The sequence below is a fragment of the Nelumbo lutea genome, chromosome 5, assembly GCF_056320005.1.
Source record: "Nelumbo lutea isolate HS-2025 chromosome 5, American lotus-T2T, whole genome shotgun sequence".
NCBI lineage: Eukaryota > Viridiplantae > Streptophyta > Magnoliopsida > Proteales > Nelumbonaceae > Nelumbo > Nelumbo lutea.
This window is the reverse complement of record NC_142688.1, coordinates 37,814,737-37,831,178: the sequence shown is the minus strand read 5'-3', so window position 1 is coordinate 37,831,178 and position 16,442 is coordinate 37,814,737. Positions and strand designations below refer to the sequence as shown.

At 37.4% G+C, this 16,442-nt stretch overlaps 1 protein-coding gene across 6 annotated transcripts; it reads left to right on the top strand.

Annotated features, from left to right (window-relative positions):
- Nucleotides 1-1,945: 1,945 nt before the first annotated feature.
- On the top strand, nucleotides 1,946-14,078 carry ACR3 (ACT domain repeat 3). Of its 6 annotated transcripts, none has more exons than XM_088944641.1 (9): nucleotides 1,946-2,290; nucleotides 4,060-4,174; nucleotides 6,497-6,613; nucleotides 6,796-6,841; nucleotides 9,468-9,582; nucleotides 9,685-9,752; nucleotides 10,438-11,061; nucleotides 11,412-11,516; nucleotides 13,635-14,078. In XM_088944641.1, the coding sequence occupies exons 3-9, from the start codon at nucleotides 6,543-6,545 to the stop codon at nucleotides 13,956-13,958; spliced, it is 1,353 nt and encodes a 450-aa protein (XP_088800767.1). In that variant the 5' UTR covers nucleotides 1,946-2,290; nucleotides 4,060-4,174; nucleotides 6,497-6,542; the 3' UTR covers nucleotides 13,959-14,078. The 6 variants fall into 6 exon arrangements, with proteins under 6 accessions (XP_088800767.1, XP_088800768.1, XP_088800769.1 ...); XM_088944642.1 differs by having other exon boundaries at nucleotides 1,983-2,290; nucleotides 6,492-6,613; XM_088944643.1 differs by lacking the exon at nucleotides 1,946-2,290 and adding an exon at nucleotides 3,153-3,561.
- Nucleotides 14,079-16,442: the final 2,364 nt, after the last annotated feature.

The following is a 16,442-nucleotide window of genomic DNA, read 5'->3' as shown; positions in this document are numbered from 1 at the left end:
CCCCTTCTCCCAATCCACCTTAAGTTTTGGCCCCCTCATGAAAATTTTCTAACTCTCTGCCCTTGATCGAGTTGATTGAGATCGTATCAATCACAATCAGACCCCGAAGCTTTTGACTCTGAATCAGATTTGGATTTAATTCTAATATAGTCAATCTTACCTTATTGAGGTTTAACATTCGAAAATCTTGATCCCAATCAGGGTTTGTGTAATTTCGGTCTGGATATCCCGTGTTTTCTTTATTACAACTTCACATATAATCAACTCGAATACATTAGCTGAGCAGACATGAATCCACACTATGAGCTAAGCTTAAAAACAAAAGAATGTACACTAATACACTATAATGGTGTTGGTGTTTGATATCAGCATAATTTTTTTCAAGAAAAATTGTCATGTCAATGCCATGTATATATTTCAAGTAATTTCTTGTTTGGTTGGGTAAAGTAATTCTTCACCTTGATTTATGTGGAAATTATTTTTCTAAAAGTAGTATTTTTTTTCACATTTCAACTTTTCTCCCAATTTTTTTTAGAGATGCCTCTCACAACAGTTTTCATACCAAATACCGCCTATAAGATCCAACTACCATCGAAACCTGATTTGCATGTCGATCGAAAAGAATTTAGACCTTGTTTGGTTCGTGGGAATAAGGGTTTGAATTCGGAATTAGAATAAATTATTCTGATTTTATCTGTTTGGTTGGATAAAATCGGAATTCCATTCTTCCATTTGAGGGAATAATCATTCACTCTTCCTCCCTTGAAAATAAAATCTCATTTCTGTCTGAAGCAAATGGGCTATGAGAATAGACCATTCCATTTTTTATTTCAAAAAATTTTGATTCCGATTATAAACCAAAGAAACCCTTAATTAGATGTGCTCCAAATCCGACCCACTTCATACCTGATTCATAAAGGCAGACCAGATTGTCGTCGAACTCATCCATAATCCATGTGTACTGCCATTAACATTATGCTATAACGATAAAAACCCGGATTCCTATTCACTTTCTCTACTGGCACCTTACTCACAGTACACTGCAGCCTGCACATCTCACAAAATGGGGGTGTGTGGCTGAAATTCAAGACGGATAGAGAGAGTGGGTGGGAAATAGTGAATAGAAAATCCGATTTGTAATGATAACACCTTAATTTGTGTTTATTTTTTTGACTCTCATTCAATCCTCCCAAAATAGTGATCCTATTCAGTCATTTGTAACCGTGTATTATTTCAATATTTCTAACGCACTACTGCCGGTGACTGTGAATAAATTGTGAGCACCGTTTTGTGGGGACTGAATCCCATCTCCGTTTTTTTTTTCTAAATTAGGAAATTGTTTAAAAGGGTAAACACTCAAAATAGTATTTGTGTTCCATGCAGACCTTAATCGTCATCCAGTCCATCTTGAGGAAGACATCAAAGGATTGCACACTCACTTTGACACAACCACTGATCTGAGCCGTTGATTTGGTTGATCATGTCCGCAAGAGAAAACAGATAAGTTCACCCACCTAGCGGCGATAATTGATCAAGAATAAAAAATGGACGAGTCAGAGGCACTACTGCAAAGCATCACCTAAAGAAGTTAAGAACTTGGAGACCAAGTCAACGATTCCAAGAGTGGAGACAAGTGGGATAATTAGTTGGTAGGAGGGTATTTTGGCCATTAGGATAGTCGGAATGGCACTTTATGTAAATTAAAAGAAAAATACGAGACGACAACCAGTAAGGCAGTAACCACATGCGGAGGGAATCGGATCTATGTCGCTAATGGTACTTGTCAGGTCGCGGCTTCATTGCCTAATTTTGTTTTCTATTTTCTTAAAATTTATTAACGCCCAAAAACATGTTAAATACAAGAAAGAACCAGAGGCGGGCGGGACCCACTCAACAGAAACGCATGATTTTTTTTTTTAATTTGGGTTTATTTCCCATTTTCGGTGCGAATTATTTAAAGAGCTCAGAGAGTTTAGATATCCCAGATTCCCACCTTCGTGCTTAGTCATCACTTGCTGCTCGTCTCAGTATTTTATAGCTGTTATTTCCAAAGTTTCGCTAACGAACGAGAGAGAGAGAGAGAGAGAGAGAGCATAAGCGCACGTTATCTGCAGGTGGTGTTTCTTCAGACAACAAAGACACGATTGGGCGTGAAAAGGGTTCCAGCTTCCAGGATTTATTTGAATCTCTTGTTTGTTGGACGATCCTAGTATTGTGTTTGAGGATTCACAGAGCTGATCTGTCTGTTGTAAATTTGTGATCGGAGGTTCGACCAATCGATCAAGCTAAGGTAAGTGTTTTCTTACTCCATTAGTTGCCTTCTGTTCTTCTCGATTTGATGTCAAAAGTATGTAACTTTGCTTCAGTGGCTGCCATTTTTTGGACATGTTCAAGAGGAATTTAACCGCCGTCCATTTACAAGCATTATCTGAAGCTTACAGACTGTTATTTCCTGTCAGAAATACAAGTTTTCTTGTTATAATTTGAAATTCTTATTATTTCATGGTTTCCGGACTCCAGAGCATCTCTCGCTGCTTCGTCGAGGCGACCTTAATTGATTATATTTCTTTGCTTTTCCAATCCTTCCTTTGCTTCCCTTACCTCAATGTTTATTGCCTAAAAAATCGCTCAATGACTTGCCGATTGCTTTGTATTTGTGTTCTTTTCAAGCATCTTGTGTGAGATTGTCCAGACACGAACCTATTTGTATATAACTTCCAAAATTAGGGTTCCATACTTCAATTTCTGTTGGCAGACACGAGAAAATTCCTGGGAATTATGCTTTAATTTTGGTTTCACTCCTCTTCAAGAAACACTAGTCATTAGATTTCTCTGTATTTTTTAATATCGTTTTTGCTGTTTTTACAAAACGGAGACTTCCGATCCTCTCAGAAAATCTTGTACCTCTTGTTGTTGTTGCTTCAGATTCTAAACACTTTCTTTAACTCGACTTTCTGAAATCGCATTCTTCTTTGAAACTTGCAATATCTGGTGGAAATGCTAAAATACGCAGACTGTGTTATGTCTTGCGATTCTGACAACTTTATTACAACAGACTAAAAGCTTAGAGCCCTATATGCCTTCTTGGTTCTAGAGACATCGCTTCTCGTCTTCATTGAGAACAGCGCGTCATCCGGACCATTCAATTCAACTCACCTTTCCATTAAAATCAGACTAGCTCTTCGAAGGACGGAAAGCCTGTTATTTCTTATCGACTGTCAAGAAGAAAACGGGTTAGTTGGGACTTAGGAGTTAGGACAAAGTCCTGATCATGGGCTACACATTTGTGCAAGGGGCGTCCCAGCCCAGCCCATGAATCAACCAGTCAAGTGGATTTGTGTCAGCGAGGTGGGCCAATAATGGATATGAATGAATAAACCCAACTTTTAGTAAATTTCATAGAAGAAAAGAACCGTCCCTGGATTGCTATGCTGAGAATCAAATCGCCTCGTCGTATCTGAGAGGTTCTATTCCATCTTCATGGAGTGTTCTGCCCATCTCTTTATTAGTCACTGCTACATCTTCTCCTTTTATTCACTGTAGAGAGATGCGAAACAGGAGGTAACCTCGTTCCCCCTCGTGCCTCATCGACCTCTCGAGTTTAGACTGTTTTTTCCCCATATTTATCTCTGAATTCTACAAGCTTTTTAAGCATATACCGTTCAACCGGGGCGAAGAAAGCTATTCTGGTCCTCATGTTTTGCTTTCTTTCCATCTTTCTGCTCACAGAAAAGATATTCTTTTACTAGGCCACATGTAAGGTTGGTGCAATTCGTTCTCATTTTCGTGGGCTTTGTGGGGAATAAGATTAAAATATATTAATAAATATAAAATTAAGGCTCCGGACCTAGACTAGCAGCTGTACAGCCCAGGGAGATCCAGGACATTTTTACAGAGAGAGAGAGAGAGAGAGAGAGAGAAACAGATTAGAAAGGATAGAGCATCTGTTTGTTGTTTTGTCTTGTTTTCTTTGTTGAAATACTAACATGGGTTGGTTGAATTGACTTATCTAGCTAAAGCTTCTCCACTGTTTGCTGGCTTTGTCTTTTTTGTGAGCAGGAGATATCATCGATCATGTAAGCCGTCGCATGAATTTGGGAGCTTGGGATCAGGTGGAGTCGCGGTCTAACCCCTAATTCCTTCCTCCCAATCCCATTCCACCGCCTCTGACACGGTACTTTCTCACATTTTCTCTATGGAATATGGATCGCTGAGTTTGTTTCAACTTAAAATGGGCGAAAATAAGGTTTAGGCTGAAATCTTTGAATCATAATTTGGGCCTTTTTACGGTGACAACTTTATTAATTATTATCTTGTCATTACATCAAAACAAATTTATTTTCTGTTGAAAAAGGGCGGAAATAATAGCTGAAGTATTACGGCTAGCCTGAAAATTTGTATAGAAAATGTAGTGTATGATCTATATATGTTGAGAATTTGGTGGAATTTGACAATCCTGGCCATATGATCTGATCAAGTGCAGTAATTTGGATGCTCCCTAATCTTTATTAAAAAGACAATTTACCTCTATTAGGTCTCGAAGAACAAGAGGACAAATTAGGTCAATCCACTAGGGCTATTCTGAGTCTTGAGTCAACATGTGCTGGGCCGTGGGTTTTTGCTTCTCGGTGACAGATGGATGCTCGGGTCTGTTACCCACGTGATGATTTTAGGAATGACAATTATTTTTTCCGTTTCTCTGATCTTCGTGGGGCTTCGCCCAATTCAGGGCAGGGATGGGGATGATGGTGGGGATGATTTTTCCCAATGGGGATGGGGATGGGGAAATTTTCAGGATGGAGACGGGGATGGGGAGAGGGTCCTTGTCCCCGCCCCGCCCTGTTGTCATTCCTAGATGTTCCCACATCTCTACCCACGAGATATAACTGCACATTGGGAATATCTCCTTTGTCATTCAACATGAGGTGTTCCCAATACATGGTGGTGGTGCTCCGTTGATATGGACGTGGGAATAACTTGTAAGTAGCAGATCCCGAGTCGATAGATGGAGCCCATAGACTGCAATCCAGATTTTTCCCCACATAATGGTCCTCAGACCCCTCACAGTACTTGCAGTCCCTTATATTAAGACCATCTCCCATGAATGAAAATATACAATTATGAGATATTCCAGTGCAACTCCAACATGTTGTGAGGGAGTCCGAATTTTCTACCAATGATAACTCTGCCCACACCTACCCACATGACATCGCAGTCACACATGAGAAACATCTCATCCTCTTACATGTTAGCATACACGGAGAGATGTTCCCACATGGAGGTAGTGTTTTGTGGGTAGGCATGGATAGAGATCTTGTCGGAAGGAGATCCAAAGTTGTTGTAAGGGAGTCCAGATCTGTTCCTCACATAGAGCTCACTCCTCACACCGATCTCACAGTTTATTCCAGCCATATATCAGAAACATCTCCCGCTCTTGTATATTATTATTCATGGGTGATATTTTCAATACACGATGGGATGTGACTGAAAGGTCAGTGTGAGGAATACTCCGTGAGGAGCAAATCTCAATTTGTTTTGAGATGGGTATGAGGAGGAAATCCATAGAGATTAGGTTGTGGTTGGTATTATTGTTGTTTCTACTAACAACGTTTTGGATGTATCAATAAACTTTTTTGACAAATTATCTTGTCACATCACATAATATAGTCATTTTTACTAAAAAAGAAATAATGTGTACATTGGATTGGTGTTGGCATTTATAATAGATGCATCAAATTCGTTGTTTCGTGAAGAAGTGACAATAATATCAGGGTTATCAATATATATTACTAAAATGGAATATAAATAATGGTCTATTTTAACCAAAATTTTTATTGATAAACCCCAAACATTTTTAGTAGAAGTAGTAATGATACCATAGACAACCTAGATTAACTGGATCATATTAAGGGGGTGTTCTTTTTTCGGATTTTGAGAGGGGGGAAAGTTGGTCAATGGGATTTTGATTCCTATTGACCAAGATTCCCATCTTATTTTTTCAGATTTATGTGGAGAAAAAGGAAAGTTTATTTTCTTGGGTATCACTTACCCGAGTAAGTGATACGCATCTCCTAGGTGGTAAATAATCTTTTCACCTAGGGGGAAAGTGCCAACACTTGAATGTGACAAAAATGCCCCTTTTAATAATCGGTTTTTATGGCTAAAATGGTCATTGCCTTAATTACATGAAAAATAAAAGAACATAGGTAAATGGACTTACCCGGGTAAGTGTTTCAAAAGAAAAACATACCCAGATAATTACATTTACCTGGATAAATAATTTACCGAAAAACGAACAGGCCTAAGTGTTGGCATCATGTGACTATGCCTACGAATAGGTTTTTTTTGTTTTGTTTTGTTTTGTTTTTTTTTTTTCTGGAAGGAAAGACTGGATTCTCATTGATAGAATCAAGAAATAGGAAGGGGCTACTTGTCTAAATCAATGATCTTGCTAACTTTTTATACGGTTCCTCATTCTCCACTTTACGTAGCGCAGGGAGAGACTGCTGATTTGGTGGTGTAGAGGAAAAGTTGGGGTTTGAATGGATAGAGTCTGCTGGCCATACTTCGATCCCGAGTACGAGAACCTCAGTCTCCGAATCAATCCTCCAAGGTTGTCTTTCTCTCTCCTCCTCTCTTTTCCTAAGTACGTAGGTCTCTAGAATTGCCACTACCGTCCACGATTCGCACAATTTGTCGTAGAGCTCGTACCAATCGGATAATTGTATTGATGGTGATGGAACACCAATTCTTGCTTTTGTTTGTTCTAAAACATCTTCTCTCTTTCTAATGCAGGGTGTCTGTCGATAACTCCACCTGCAAGGACTCTACCCTGGTTAAGGTATACTCCCACTTCTTTATTTGCTAGGCCCAGTTTGCACTCTTTTCATATTTGTAAAAGGCTACCGTACCTCAAGATGCTATATGCGTTGCGTGGAGCACATAATTTTTGCACTCAACCCATCTGATCTACGTCCAAAAGAATGAAATGTTTTTTTTTTTTTGGTAAACCCAAAAGAATGAAGTAGAAAAGCACGCAGTTGCACTCCTCATTAATTGGGCCCGGTTAATTTCTATGGATTTACCCATTCAATTGCGGATTTCGGATCTTTGTATACGGGAGCTGGGCAAAGCACTGGGCCTAGGCATTTTTTGGACCCAGGCCCAGACCATAAGTCGCCAGTTGCCACTTGATGCTACTGCTCTCAACTAAGAAGGTTGTAGACACAGACCCCTAGATTGGCTACGGGGCCTCCTACAAGCCAAAATTCTACAGACTCTGCAAGTATGAGCATCCAGCCGCTCATAAGAATATCACTCCATGAATTATTCATACATTAGAGATATTCCAGATGTGCGGTTGGATGACGTGTGTGCAGAGGTTTTGCTTGCCAGCAAGAGAAATGGGTTTCCATAGATTGTCATGCTGAAACTGTGAATTTATTGGATGGGAGTTGTGTTGACTACGACACTGTTGGCCACATTCATCCAGCGGCACATTGGAACATCTCTTGTGTTTTATATCCTAATATTCTCGATATACAGCTGGATGAACGTGGCCAGCAATGTGTTATGAGATCAGCAGATTCATACTCCAAATGGCATGCATGCATCCTCACTAAAAAGATTGGCTAGCCATAGCCTACTGACATGATGGGATGCTTCAGAGTACACACAGTTCTGTTTAATTTTTAGGCTGGCTTTGTTTCCTGTATAAGATGAACCTAGAATTTTTCACACTGAAATGTTTCAGCTATTATTTATTTGAGCCTTTTGCAGTGAAAGCTCTGTTTTCCAGTCCTGCTATTTGCTAATTTGTTTTGACGCAAATAGTAAAGAAACCAAAGTTTTTTATTGTAAAAGAAGCAAAAATATAATTCAAATATTTCAGCCTGAAAAATATGTGTTGAAATGTTTGGAGCCTAAAGAGAACTATTTCCCACGGTAAAATAGTAAATACATTAGAATCATTTGGTTATAAATCAGAAATCAGAATCATCTTATGGTTTTACCAAAAAAGAAAGAAGAGCATAACATGTTTTAGGGGGCTCGGCCCTGGCCCCTGAGACGGACTTTGCGTACCGTGTCCTTGTATCAAAACATATGATAAATTCATGAAGTGCTTGGTTGAAGCCCTTCGGGTACTATGTCTTTCCAGTATTATAGATTTCCCCAACACATATAATAAATCACAGCTTCTTTTGTTTTTAATTTTCTCCGTGGAAAGGAAAGGAGTACAGTGTCGTCTAATATCATAAACTTTTACTTGACATGCCATTCAATTTTCATATATTTGGAAATGGTGTTCATCTAAACCCAACAAATAAATGAAGTATGGAACGGTTAAAAATTTTGGGCAGGTGATAAGCAAAGAATGACCAAACTTTGGTTTTATAAATTTTCCTTTTTACTAATTAGTGGACAATTTATGTATATATTCAGAAGCCAAATATCAGGTATTTTTTAGCCTGTACGTTTGAAAATTTGAATTATATGGATATCCTACATTTTTCATGTTTAACTAAACATATATTTTTGTACTTTTGATAATTATTTTTGGCATGATTTTGAAGAAATCGAATGCGCAATTTTACAAACTACTAGGGTGGTTTTTGGCATCGAAATCATTTCTTTAAGACATCCACCATGTCAGTGCTATGTAGGCATTTTGCTCTCTCATTTTTTTTTTTTTTTTGGTTGAGTGCTTTCAAGATGTTTCAAGCAACATTGAATGCCTCAAGTTCTGTAATAGCTATTTTTGAAAAAACTTCATTTTGATATGCTGCATCTATTTGGCACCAAAAAAGAATATGAAATATACGCAGAACCCAAAGTTATTTAACCGAATTCTAATCCGTGGCTGTTTTCTGAGAAAATGGCAATGATACCAAATGCCATGTAAGAATGGCCCAGGCGGGATCATTTTGGGCTTTAACAGTAGAATCTATTCAAGGCTCAATTTGTAAAAGGCAAAAAGGGATTAAAAGGAAAGAGAAAACAAAGAGAGGTTGCCCACTTAAAGAGTCTCACTGGTGGTGTACCCTTGTCTCAAGTTGGGACTTCGAGTGCATTGTTTATACCAGCTCTCTACCCACAGGCTCCTCTTCTCCTCAACTCAGGTAGGGTTCGACGTACTGGTCGAGATATAACAAAGCTCGTAGGCATGAAATGGAACGGGTCAGTCTGATCCCCGACGATTAACATTACTGAACAGAAATCCAGAAGAAAAGTCGAGACATGCAATGGGCTATGACTTCTGGGCATGTATGGGAAACGTAGTTCACGACTTCACTTGTGCACTTACTCTAGGACAACAAACCCCCTATGGGAGACGTAGTTCACGACTTCACTTATGCACTTGTGTTAGGAACACAACAAACGCCCCCAAAATAAAATAAAACTTATGTAGGACAAAATGTCCCTTTAATTTCTTATTTTATGGTATAGATAATTGGGTTGGGGTGCAGGTGGACAGCGTGAACAAGCCAGGCATATTACTGGAAGTGGTGCAAGTCCTCACCGACCTTGACCTCGTCATCACCAAAGCTTACATCTCCTCTGATGGCGGGTGGTTCATGGACGGTATGTATCTTTGTGATTGTTCTTTGAAAGTTCATTAATTTCTCCATCTCAGACACATAAATAGTAGTCAAGAAACTAATTATACTTTATCAAAACCAACAGTGTTTCACGTCACTGACCAACAAGGGAATAAGGTTACAGACACAAAGACCATTGAATATATAGAGAAGGTACGTCTCTCTCTCTCTCTCTCTCTCTCTCTCTCTCTCTCTCTCTCGGGAACGCGTGCTTCTGATGCAAGGATTTGCGATAAACCATTTTATTATTTCCACCAATATCTTCTACAGCAAACGTCTATTTGAACTTCCAAATTATTTTCTAACCCTAAGAATAGAAAACGAACAGCCAACAGATGCATCAAGAGTGCATTCAAGTCCTTAAGTCCCCCAACATATTGTAGAAGCAGAGAAGCCAATTTCTTTGGTCATTCTACCCGAGTTTTGTTTCTGAACGAAACACTTCAATAGAAAACTGAATTGAAAATTTACAAAAAGCAGTTATATTCTCTAGTAAAGAGGACATACACGATATACTGCATCCCCTATATGTGGGATATAGTTCATTAGGCAATCACCTACTGTTCAATTGGTAGCAACAATTGGAATGGAGAACACTGTCCATTTCTAATTAATTTAGGTTATATATGAAGCACCCTCCCGGCCGGCTACTGTATGGGAGATGTAGTTCACTTATTGTTAGACGAATGGGTTTCAATAGGTGGCTAACTGTTGAAATTAACTTTTAATGCACGCTCTTTGTTTTCCTTCAATTAATCTTATTCTTTTCTTTTTTGTTGCTACTCTCATATTTCATTCGTTCTATTCTGATTTATGTGTCATTTATCTTCTTTTATAGGTTTTAGGACCGAAAGGCCATACTGTGGCCACAAATGGAGTGAAGACTTGGCCGGGGAAGAGGGTGGGGGTACACTCCATTGGTGATCACACAGCTATTGAACTCATTGGCAAGGATCGCCCAGGTCTTCTGTCAGAGATCTCAGCCGTTCTTGCCAATCTCCATTGTAATGTTGTTGCAGCAGAGGCCTGGACCCATAACATGCGTGTAGCTTGTGTATTTTATGTCAATGATGACACTACATGTCAGGCTGTGGATGACCCAATCCGGTTATCAGCAATGGAGGAACAACTCAAGAACATCCTACGTGGACATGAGGATGATGGGAAAGCAGCTCAAACCAGTTTCTCCATGGGGCTTACTCATATGGATCGTCGTCTCCACCAAATGATGTTCGCAGATAGGGACTATGAAGCTGGTGGAGTGACTGGAGACATAGATTATGCTCCATCTTTCCGGCCAATTATCACAGTTGATCGTTGCGAGGACAAGGGGTATTCAGTGGTGACTGTCCGGTGCAAAGACCGGTCAAAATTGATGTTCGATATTGTGTGTACACTAACAGACATGCAATATGTTGTCTTTCATGCTGCCATCTCATCTGATGGTCCCTCTGCTCTACAGGTATAAATTTGATTATTCCCTGAAAAACAATCTGACATGGGCATTATTGTTACCATTTTTTTATAAGAATTGTGTAAAGTCAGAATTTATACCTGCGGATTTAGCATGGGCATTAAGAATTTAGTAAGATACAATACTGCATGATGTTAAATCCGCAGGTATAAATCTGTCGATACTATTACTATGTGACATGAAATTTAACTAAATAATGGCTATACAAATAATTCACAATGATTCAACCCTCTCCCAAACTGACAAAATACTCTTATTGCCCAAAAATACTTCATCATTACTTGTCAACAAACTCTGATACGATTTACTAATTAGGCTTTTTTTTTTGGAAATTATAGGAATATTATATACGTCATATGGATGGTTGCTTACTTGACACTGAGGGAGAGAAAGAAAGGGTTGTCAAGTGTCTTGAAGCTGCAGTTCGGCGAAGAGTATGTGAGGTGAGTGAAAATCTTCATATTAAATTAAAAAATCCTTATTATTTCTCTTTGTATTCTTCTCTGTTAATAATAAAATAAATAGAGATTATTTTTAACTTGAGCTTGAATATCTGAAAAGTGAAAATAGCTTAAGGTGGTATTCTTCAATATAAAGGGAAGAAGGGCAAACATGACCTTTAGGCTCCGTCAGAGTGCAAATGCAAATATGTAGAGTGCCTTCTGGTCATGCAAATGCAAAGTTGGTTTTGTCTTACATTGACAAATCTGTTTTTCTGCCATGTTGGTTGTAAAGGGTTCAAACATGAATTCTTAGATTGGAATCTATCTTTTTTTACATTAACCAACTTTAAGTATAAAGTTTGCGTCCATTTTTTTATGCAAAGTATGCTTTCATTTTGGATGCAAACAATCCATACTATTATTAATACTATTATTAAGTGTGAATGATAGTGTGTAACTTTTGTTTGACCAAAATACCCCAATTTCTGAATTTGGTAAAATGTAATTTGAACAACCACTTTTCTCTTTTTTCAAATCCCTTTTATTAAATATTATATTTAAGATATTAATGCTATTTAACATTTATTGGTTCATATTCAATTTTCTTTCATTAAGTCTTATGTTTAAGGTATTAACTCTCATTCTTTCTTTGAATTGTATATTAATTAACCATATTAATAAAGCATGTGTTATAAAGAATATTTTTTTGACTGATGATAGAAATAAAATACAAATTTAAAATCAACCCAGAAATAGAGTTGTTTTCTTATTTGGTGGAAGTCAACAATTCAACCTTTTGGATCAAATGTGTCAATCCTAAATGTTATAATTAAATAATAATAAAAATTAAAAAACATAAAACGCACAAAAATATAATAAATACAAACAAAGTGTAAAAAACATTTGGGCATATATCTAATATCGTATATTCATCATATTAAACAAAAATAAATATGAAAAACAAAAATATTTTTTATAGACACATAAATATAAAAAAAATAAAAAAATGAAAACAGATTATTTATTGTCATCATCATCAAAAAAATGCCTCATGCGCGTGGCCTTGAAATTTGTGAAACCTCTCTCTTTCAATACAAACATGCATTTTTACACTAAATAAACCTGAACCAGAGTGCATATATGCACTGAACCACATTTGCGCTCTTCCCAAAGGGAGCCTTAATGTCATCATGACGTGCAGCACCTGCTGGGTGATCCTGTGCCCCCCCTATTGTAACTATGCTAGATGTTTCAGACCTTCTACAGAAACTTCTGTGTGGCCCTACAATGATAATGTTCAGTTTATGTTATTAAGCTGCAGATTTGGCTTCTCATAATGTCAAGATTAGCATTGGGATACTTCCATATTATGAAAAATTTAATTAGTATGCAAGTTTAATTACTCTTCTCTGCAAAACATCCGAGTACCTGCATATTACTGGAATTTTGACTGACTCAACCCTGGAAGATTGCCCATTTAACAACCAACCTGGTATGGTGTGGAAATCTAATGAGTGGGCTGACCTTCTGGAAGATGAGGTTGAAGCTATTTATCAAGAAAAATTCCAACTTAAACAACCTTTCTTCTTGCCTTAGATATTTCTTTCAAGCATCTTTCCATTCTAGTAATAAAAAAATTAAAGGAAAAGAAAACTAATAATGCAATTTTTAATTTGCATCATTGATCATTCTGCATGTTTTCCCCAACTCTTTGGGTGGGGCACCTAGATGAGAGGTTAGACTATTAAATTCATGAATGCCAGAGAATCAAGTATTGGCCATTAAATGGTTGGTGGAGCCCAAGCCTCAGACTATTTTTGACTGGCTGCTATATACTCCCAAAAGTCTTTGTATCCTATTTCAAACCAAAATTCTGGTTAAAACCTGCCTTTGGTCAAACTAAGCCAATTTGCTTCGTTAATTGTATTCTTTTTTCCAATGCATTGTCAAGGATCTCCGTTTCCTTCATGCCTTGCCATCTCACTTAACTTTAATCTTTCTTTTCCATTTTAGCACCTAGGGTAGGATAATAAGTTCAAGGTGGCTGCATATAGTTCAACCTAAGCCTTGCCATTTATGCCATTTAATACAACTCTTTTTTCCTTAAATGTAATGTAGGGTCTAAGCTTAGAGCTTTGTGCAAGGGACAGAGTAGGATTACTATCCGAAGTAACTAGGGTTCTCCGCGAGAATGGATTGTCTGTTACAAGAGCAGGGGTGACAACAGTTGGTGGGCAAGCAATGAACATATTCTATGTGAAAGATGCTTCTGGGAATCCCGTAGATATAAAGACTATTGAAGCACTTCGTAAAGAAATTGGACACACTATGATGTTCAATGTGAAGAAAGTCCCAGATGCAAGTGACAAAGAACCCGAGTCTAGAGGATGGGCCAAGTCAAGCTTCTTTTTTGGGGGCTTGTTTGAGAGGTTCATGGCTTGAAATATGTACCTTAACTCACATTAACTCATTTAATGTATAGTACTTTGAAGATATTCAGTGCAAGATGTGGAAAGGATGATACATATTTGAATATAATATTGTAGCATAATTCTCTCTTAATTTACAATTCTCTGTGGTCAACTAAAGTAAATCTAATATGTATTGTAAGCATTATTCTTTTGTCTATAGGAGCTGATTCCTTGTATGGATCATTAAATCACAGAAAACTAGCCCGCCTTGCCACCTAAGTTTACTTCAGGTGGAGGGACGGCCATCTAAATCCAACAACAAAAAATTAAATCACAGGGGAGGACATTAGACGTAGCCTGCCTTGCCTCAAAATCCAACAACAAAACACACAACCTTACCCTCTCACCCCAACCCAATACAAGGCTCAAGAAACAAAAAATTAAAAGCCAATCAAAAATAAACAAGACCATTAACTTATACAAAGTGACGGAATCCCAAAATAGTCAGAAATAATCTTGCCTCTCTTGAAATCTCATAATAGTTTCCTTCATTAATGCCCTCGTTAGCAAAGAAGTCGGCACATTTGTTCCCTTCTCTTAATGTATAAGAGAAAGAAAGGTGCATAACAATACATGTTTTTTCAATTTTCCGAAGGATATAAGTTAGATGCCAAGGGTGGGGAATTTTTCCAAGGAGAATATCAATTAAGCATTGATTGTCACTTTCATTCTCTACCTCCAAAATGTTGTGAGATAAGAAAATCTAAATGCCATCATAGAGAGCATTAAATTCAGCTCTAATAGAAATGCTCTCGCCATAAAAGTTGTGGAAGGAAAACCCCATCCGCATTTTTATAAGACTAAGAGAAAGTTTGCGGCAGTTTCCAGGTGACCCACCTAATACTTTCCTTCCAGTAACATCAATTATAAATCTTCTTGTTCGTTAATTAGCATAGGCCTTGATTATGGTCTTAATTGGAAGAACACTTGGAGGATGCCTTGCACTCAAAGAGTTGTGACATTTGTTGTTTGTAATGTTTTCAAAATCGGGAACCGGTTACTTGATCAGTTCCGTTTTACCCTAAAACTGCTATTTGGCCAAAAATCATTGATTTAGTCAGTAAATCGCTAACCCAGGTGATCAAACTGTTGAATTGTTTGACCAGAGAATGGTTTTTGGTTGCTTTTTTTTTGGATTTTTTTTTTATTTTTTATATGTTTGTCAAAGCAGGCCATCCATTTGGACTGGACGATTGGACCATTCGACTCAGGAACCAGACCCATAATGGTTTCCTGTCCGGTCCGATTTTAAAAACCTTGGTTGTTTGTCCCCCATAACTATTTGGCAGAAGTGAGAGCTGTTTCAAGGCAACATGTTACTAATCCTGGTTCTATTTATGAGCCTTGAAGGCATGCTTGTTTTGTTTATGCTCTTCTTAGAGGTGTGGAATATTAGAGTTCTATGTAGTATGTAATCAACCCTATTGCCCTTTTCCTGCGATGAGTAACCTTCAAAACCTCTTCCTTGATGGTTATTACTCTGCAGATCACCCTTGTGACCTTGTGGGCTAGTATGTTCTTAGAAGTGATATCCACCCCTTCCGTTCTACATTGAACTAAGGTTTAAAATTTCGTTACGTATCGGCCAATATGTATTATTTTAGCAAGTTTTCGGCTTGGTACATGGTACCAAATTGAATGTGTCGTATCTATTCGTCGTATCGAGGTCGTATCGTGCCCATATCATACCCGTATTGTTGAGTATTAGTGCATTTCGGAAGCCCTCTTTAATGTGGTGGAAACACAAATAAAACTCCCTTCGAAAGAGGGTTTCTAAACCCATTTCAAAAATCCTCTTTCTCTCCCAAACCCTTCAAAAAGCTTTTTAACCTTTATGAAGACTCAAATCTTGTGAAAATTTGTCAAAACATCTATAAATTTGCAAGATTCAACAAGTTTTTCAAGGTTGTGAAAAAATGAGTGAAACTAAATATGTTTTTTCAAATTTCTTTTACATTTTCAGCCAATGTTAGAAAAGATAAGGGGAAAGAAAGTGGTTTTCCCCCTACCCCTTCGCTTCAACAAGACCCCCCTTTTAACAACTATTATGCATTTTATTTTTCTTAATATAAAAGTTTTTTATTAAAGATAAAGGAAAAAAAAGAAATCCCTCATTCCTCCTTCCTCCTCTTAAGGAAATTTATGCCTCTTGCATTCTGAACTATGCTTCACGTCTCTAGGTAGTGGAATGCCTGTGTTTTAAAACATTGATATATATTTTTTTTATTTTTAGAATAAAGCATGCAAAATAATTATTTGAATAAAAATAAATAATTATTTAGTTTTTAGAAAATTAGAATAAAACATGCAAAAGAATTACTTGATCTATTATGTCCATAATTAGATAGTATGTTTCTATTCCCAACTTTCCTTTTATTGATTATAATATGTTTTTCATAAAACCTACTAAAATGTGATATTTTTATGCATAAATAACTCATTTATGTCTTATATT

Bases quoted from the DNA above. Each gene is read 5' to 3' on its own strand.
- ACR3 (XM_088944641.1), top strand. From the start codon at position 6,543: ATGGATAGAGTCTGCTGGCCATACTTCGATCCCGAGTACGAGAACCTC. The intron at 9,583-9,684 runs GTATGTATCTTT...CAAAACCAACAG, and splicing joins TGGCGGGTGGTTCATGGACG to TGTTTCACGTCACTGACCAA. The intron at 11,062-11,411 runs GTATAAATTTGA...TGGAAATTATAG, and splicing joins ATGGTCCCTCTGCTCTACAG to GAATATTATATACGTCATAT.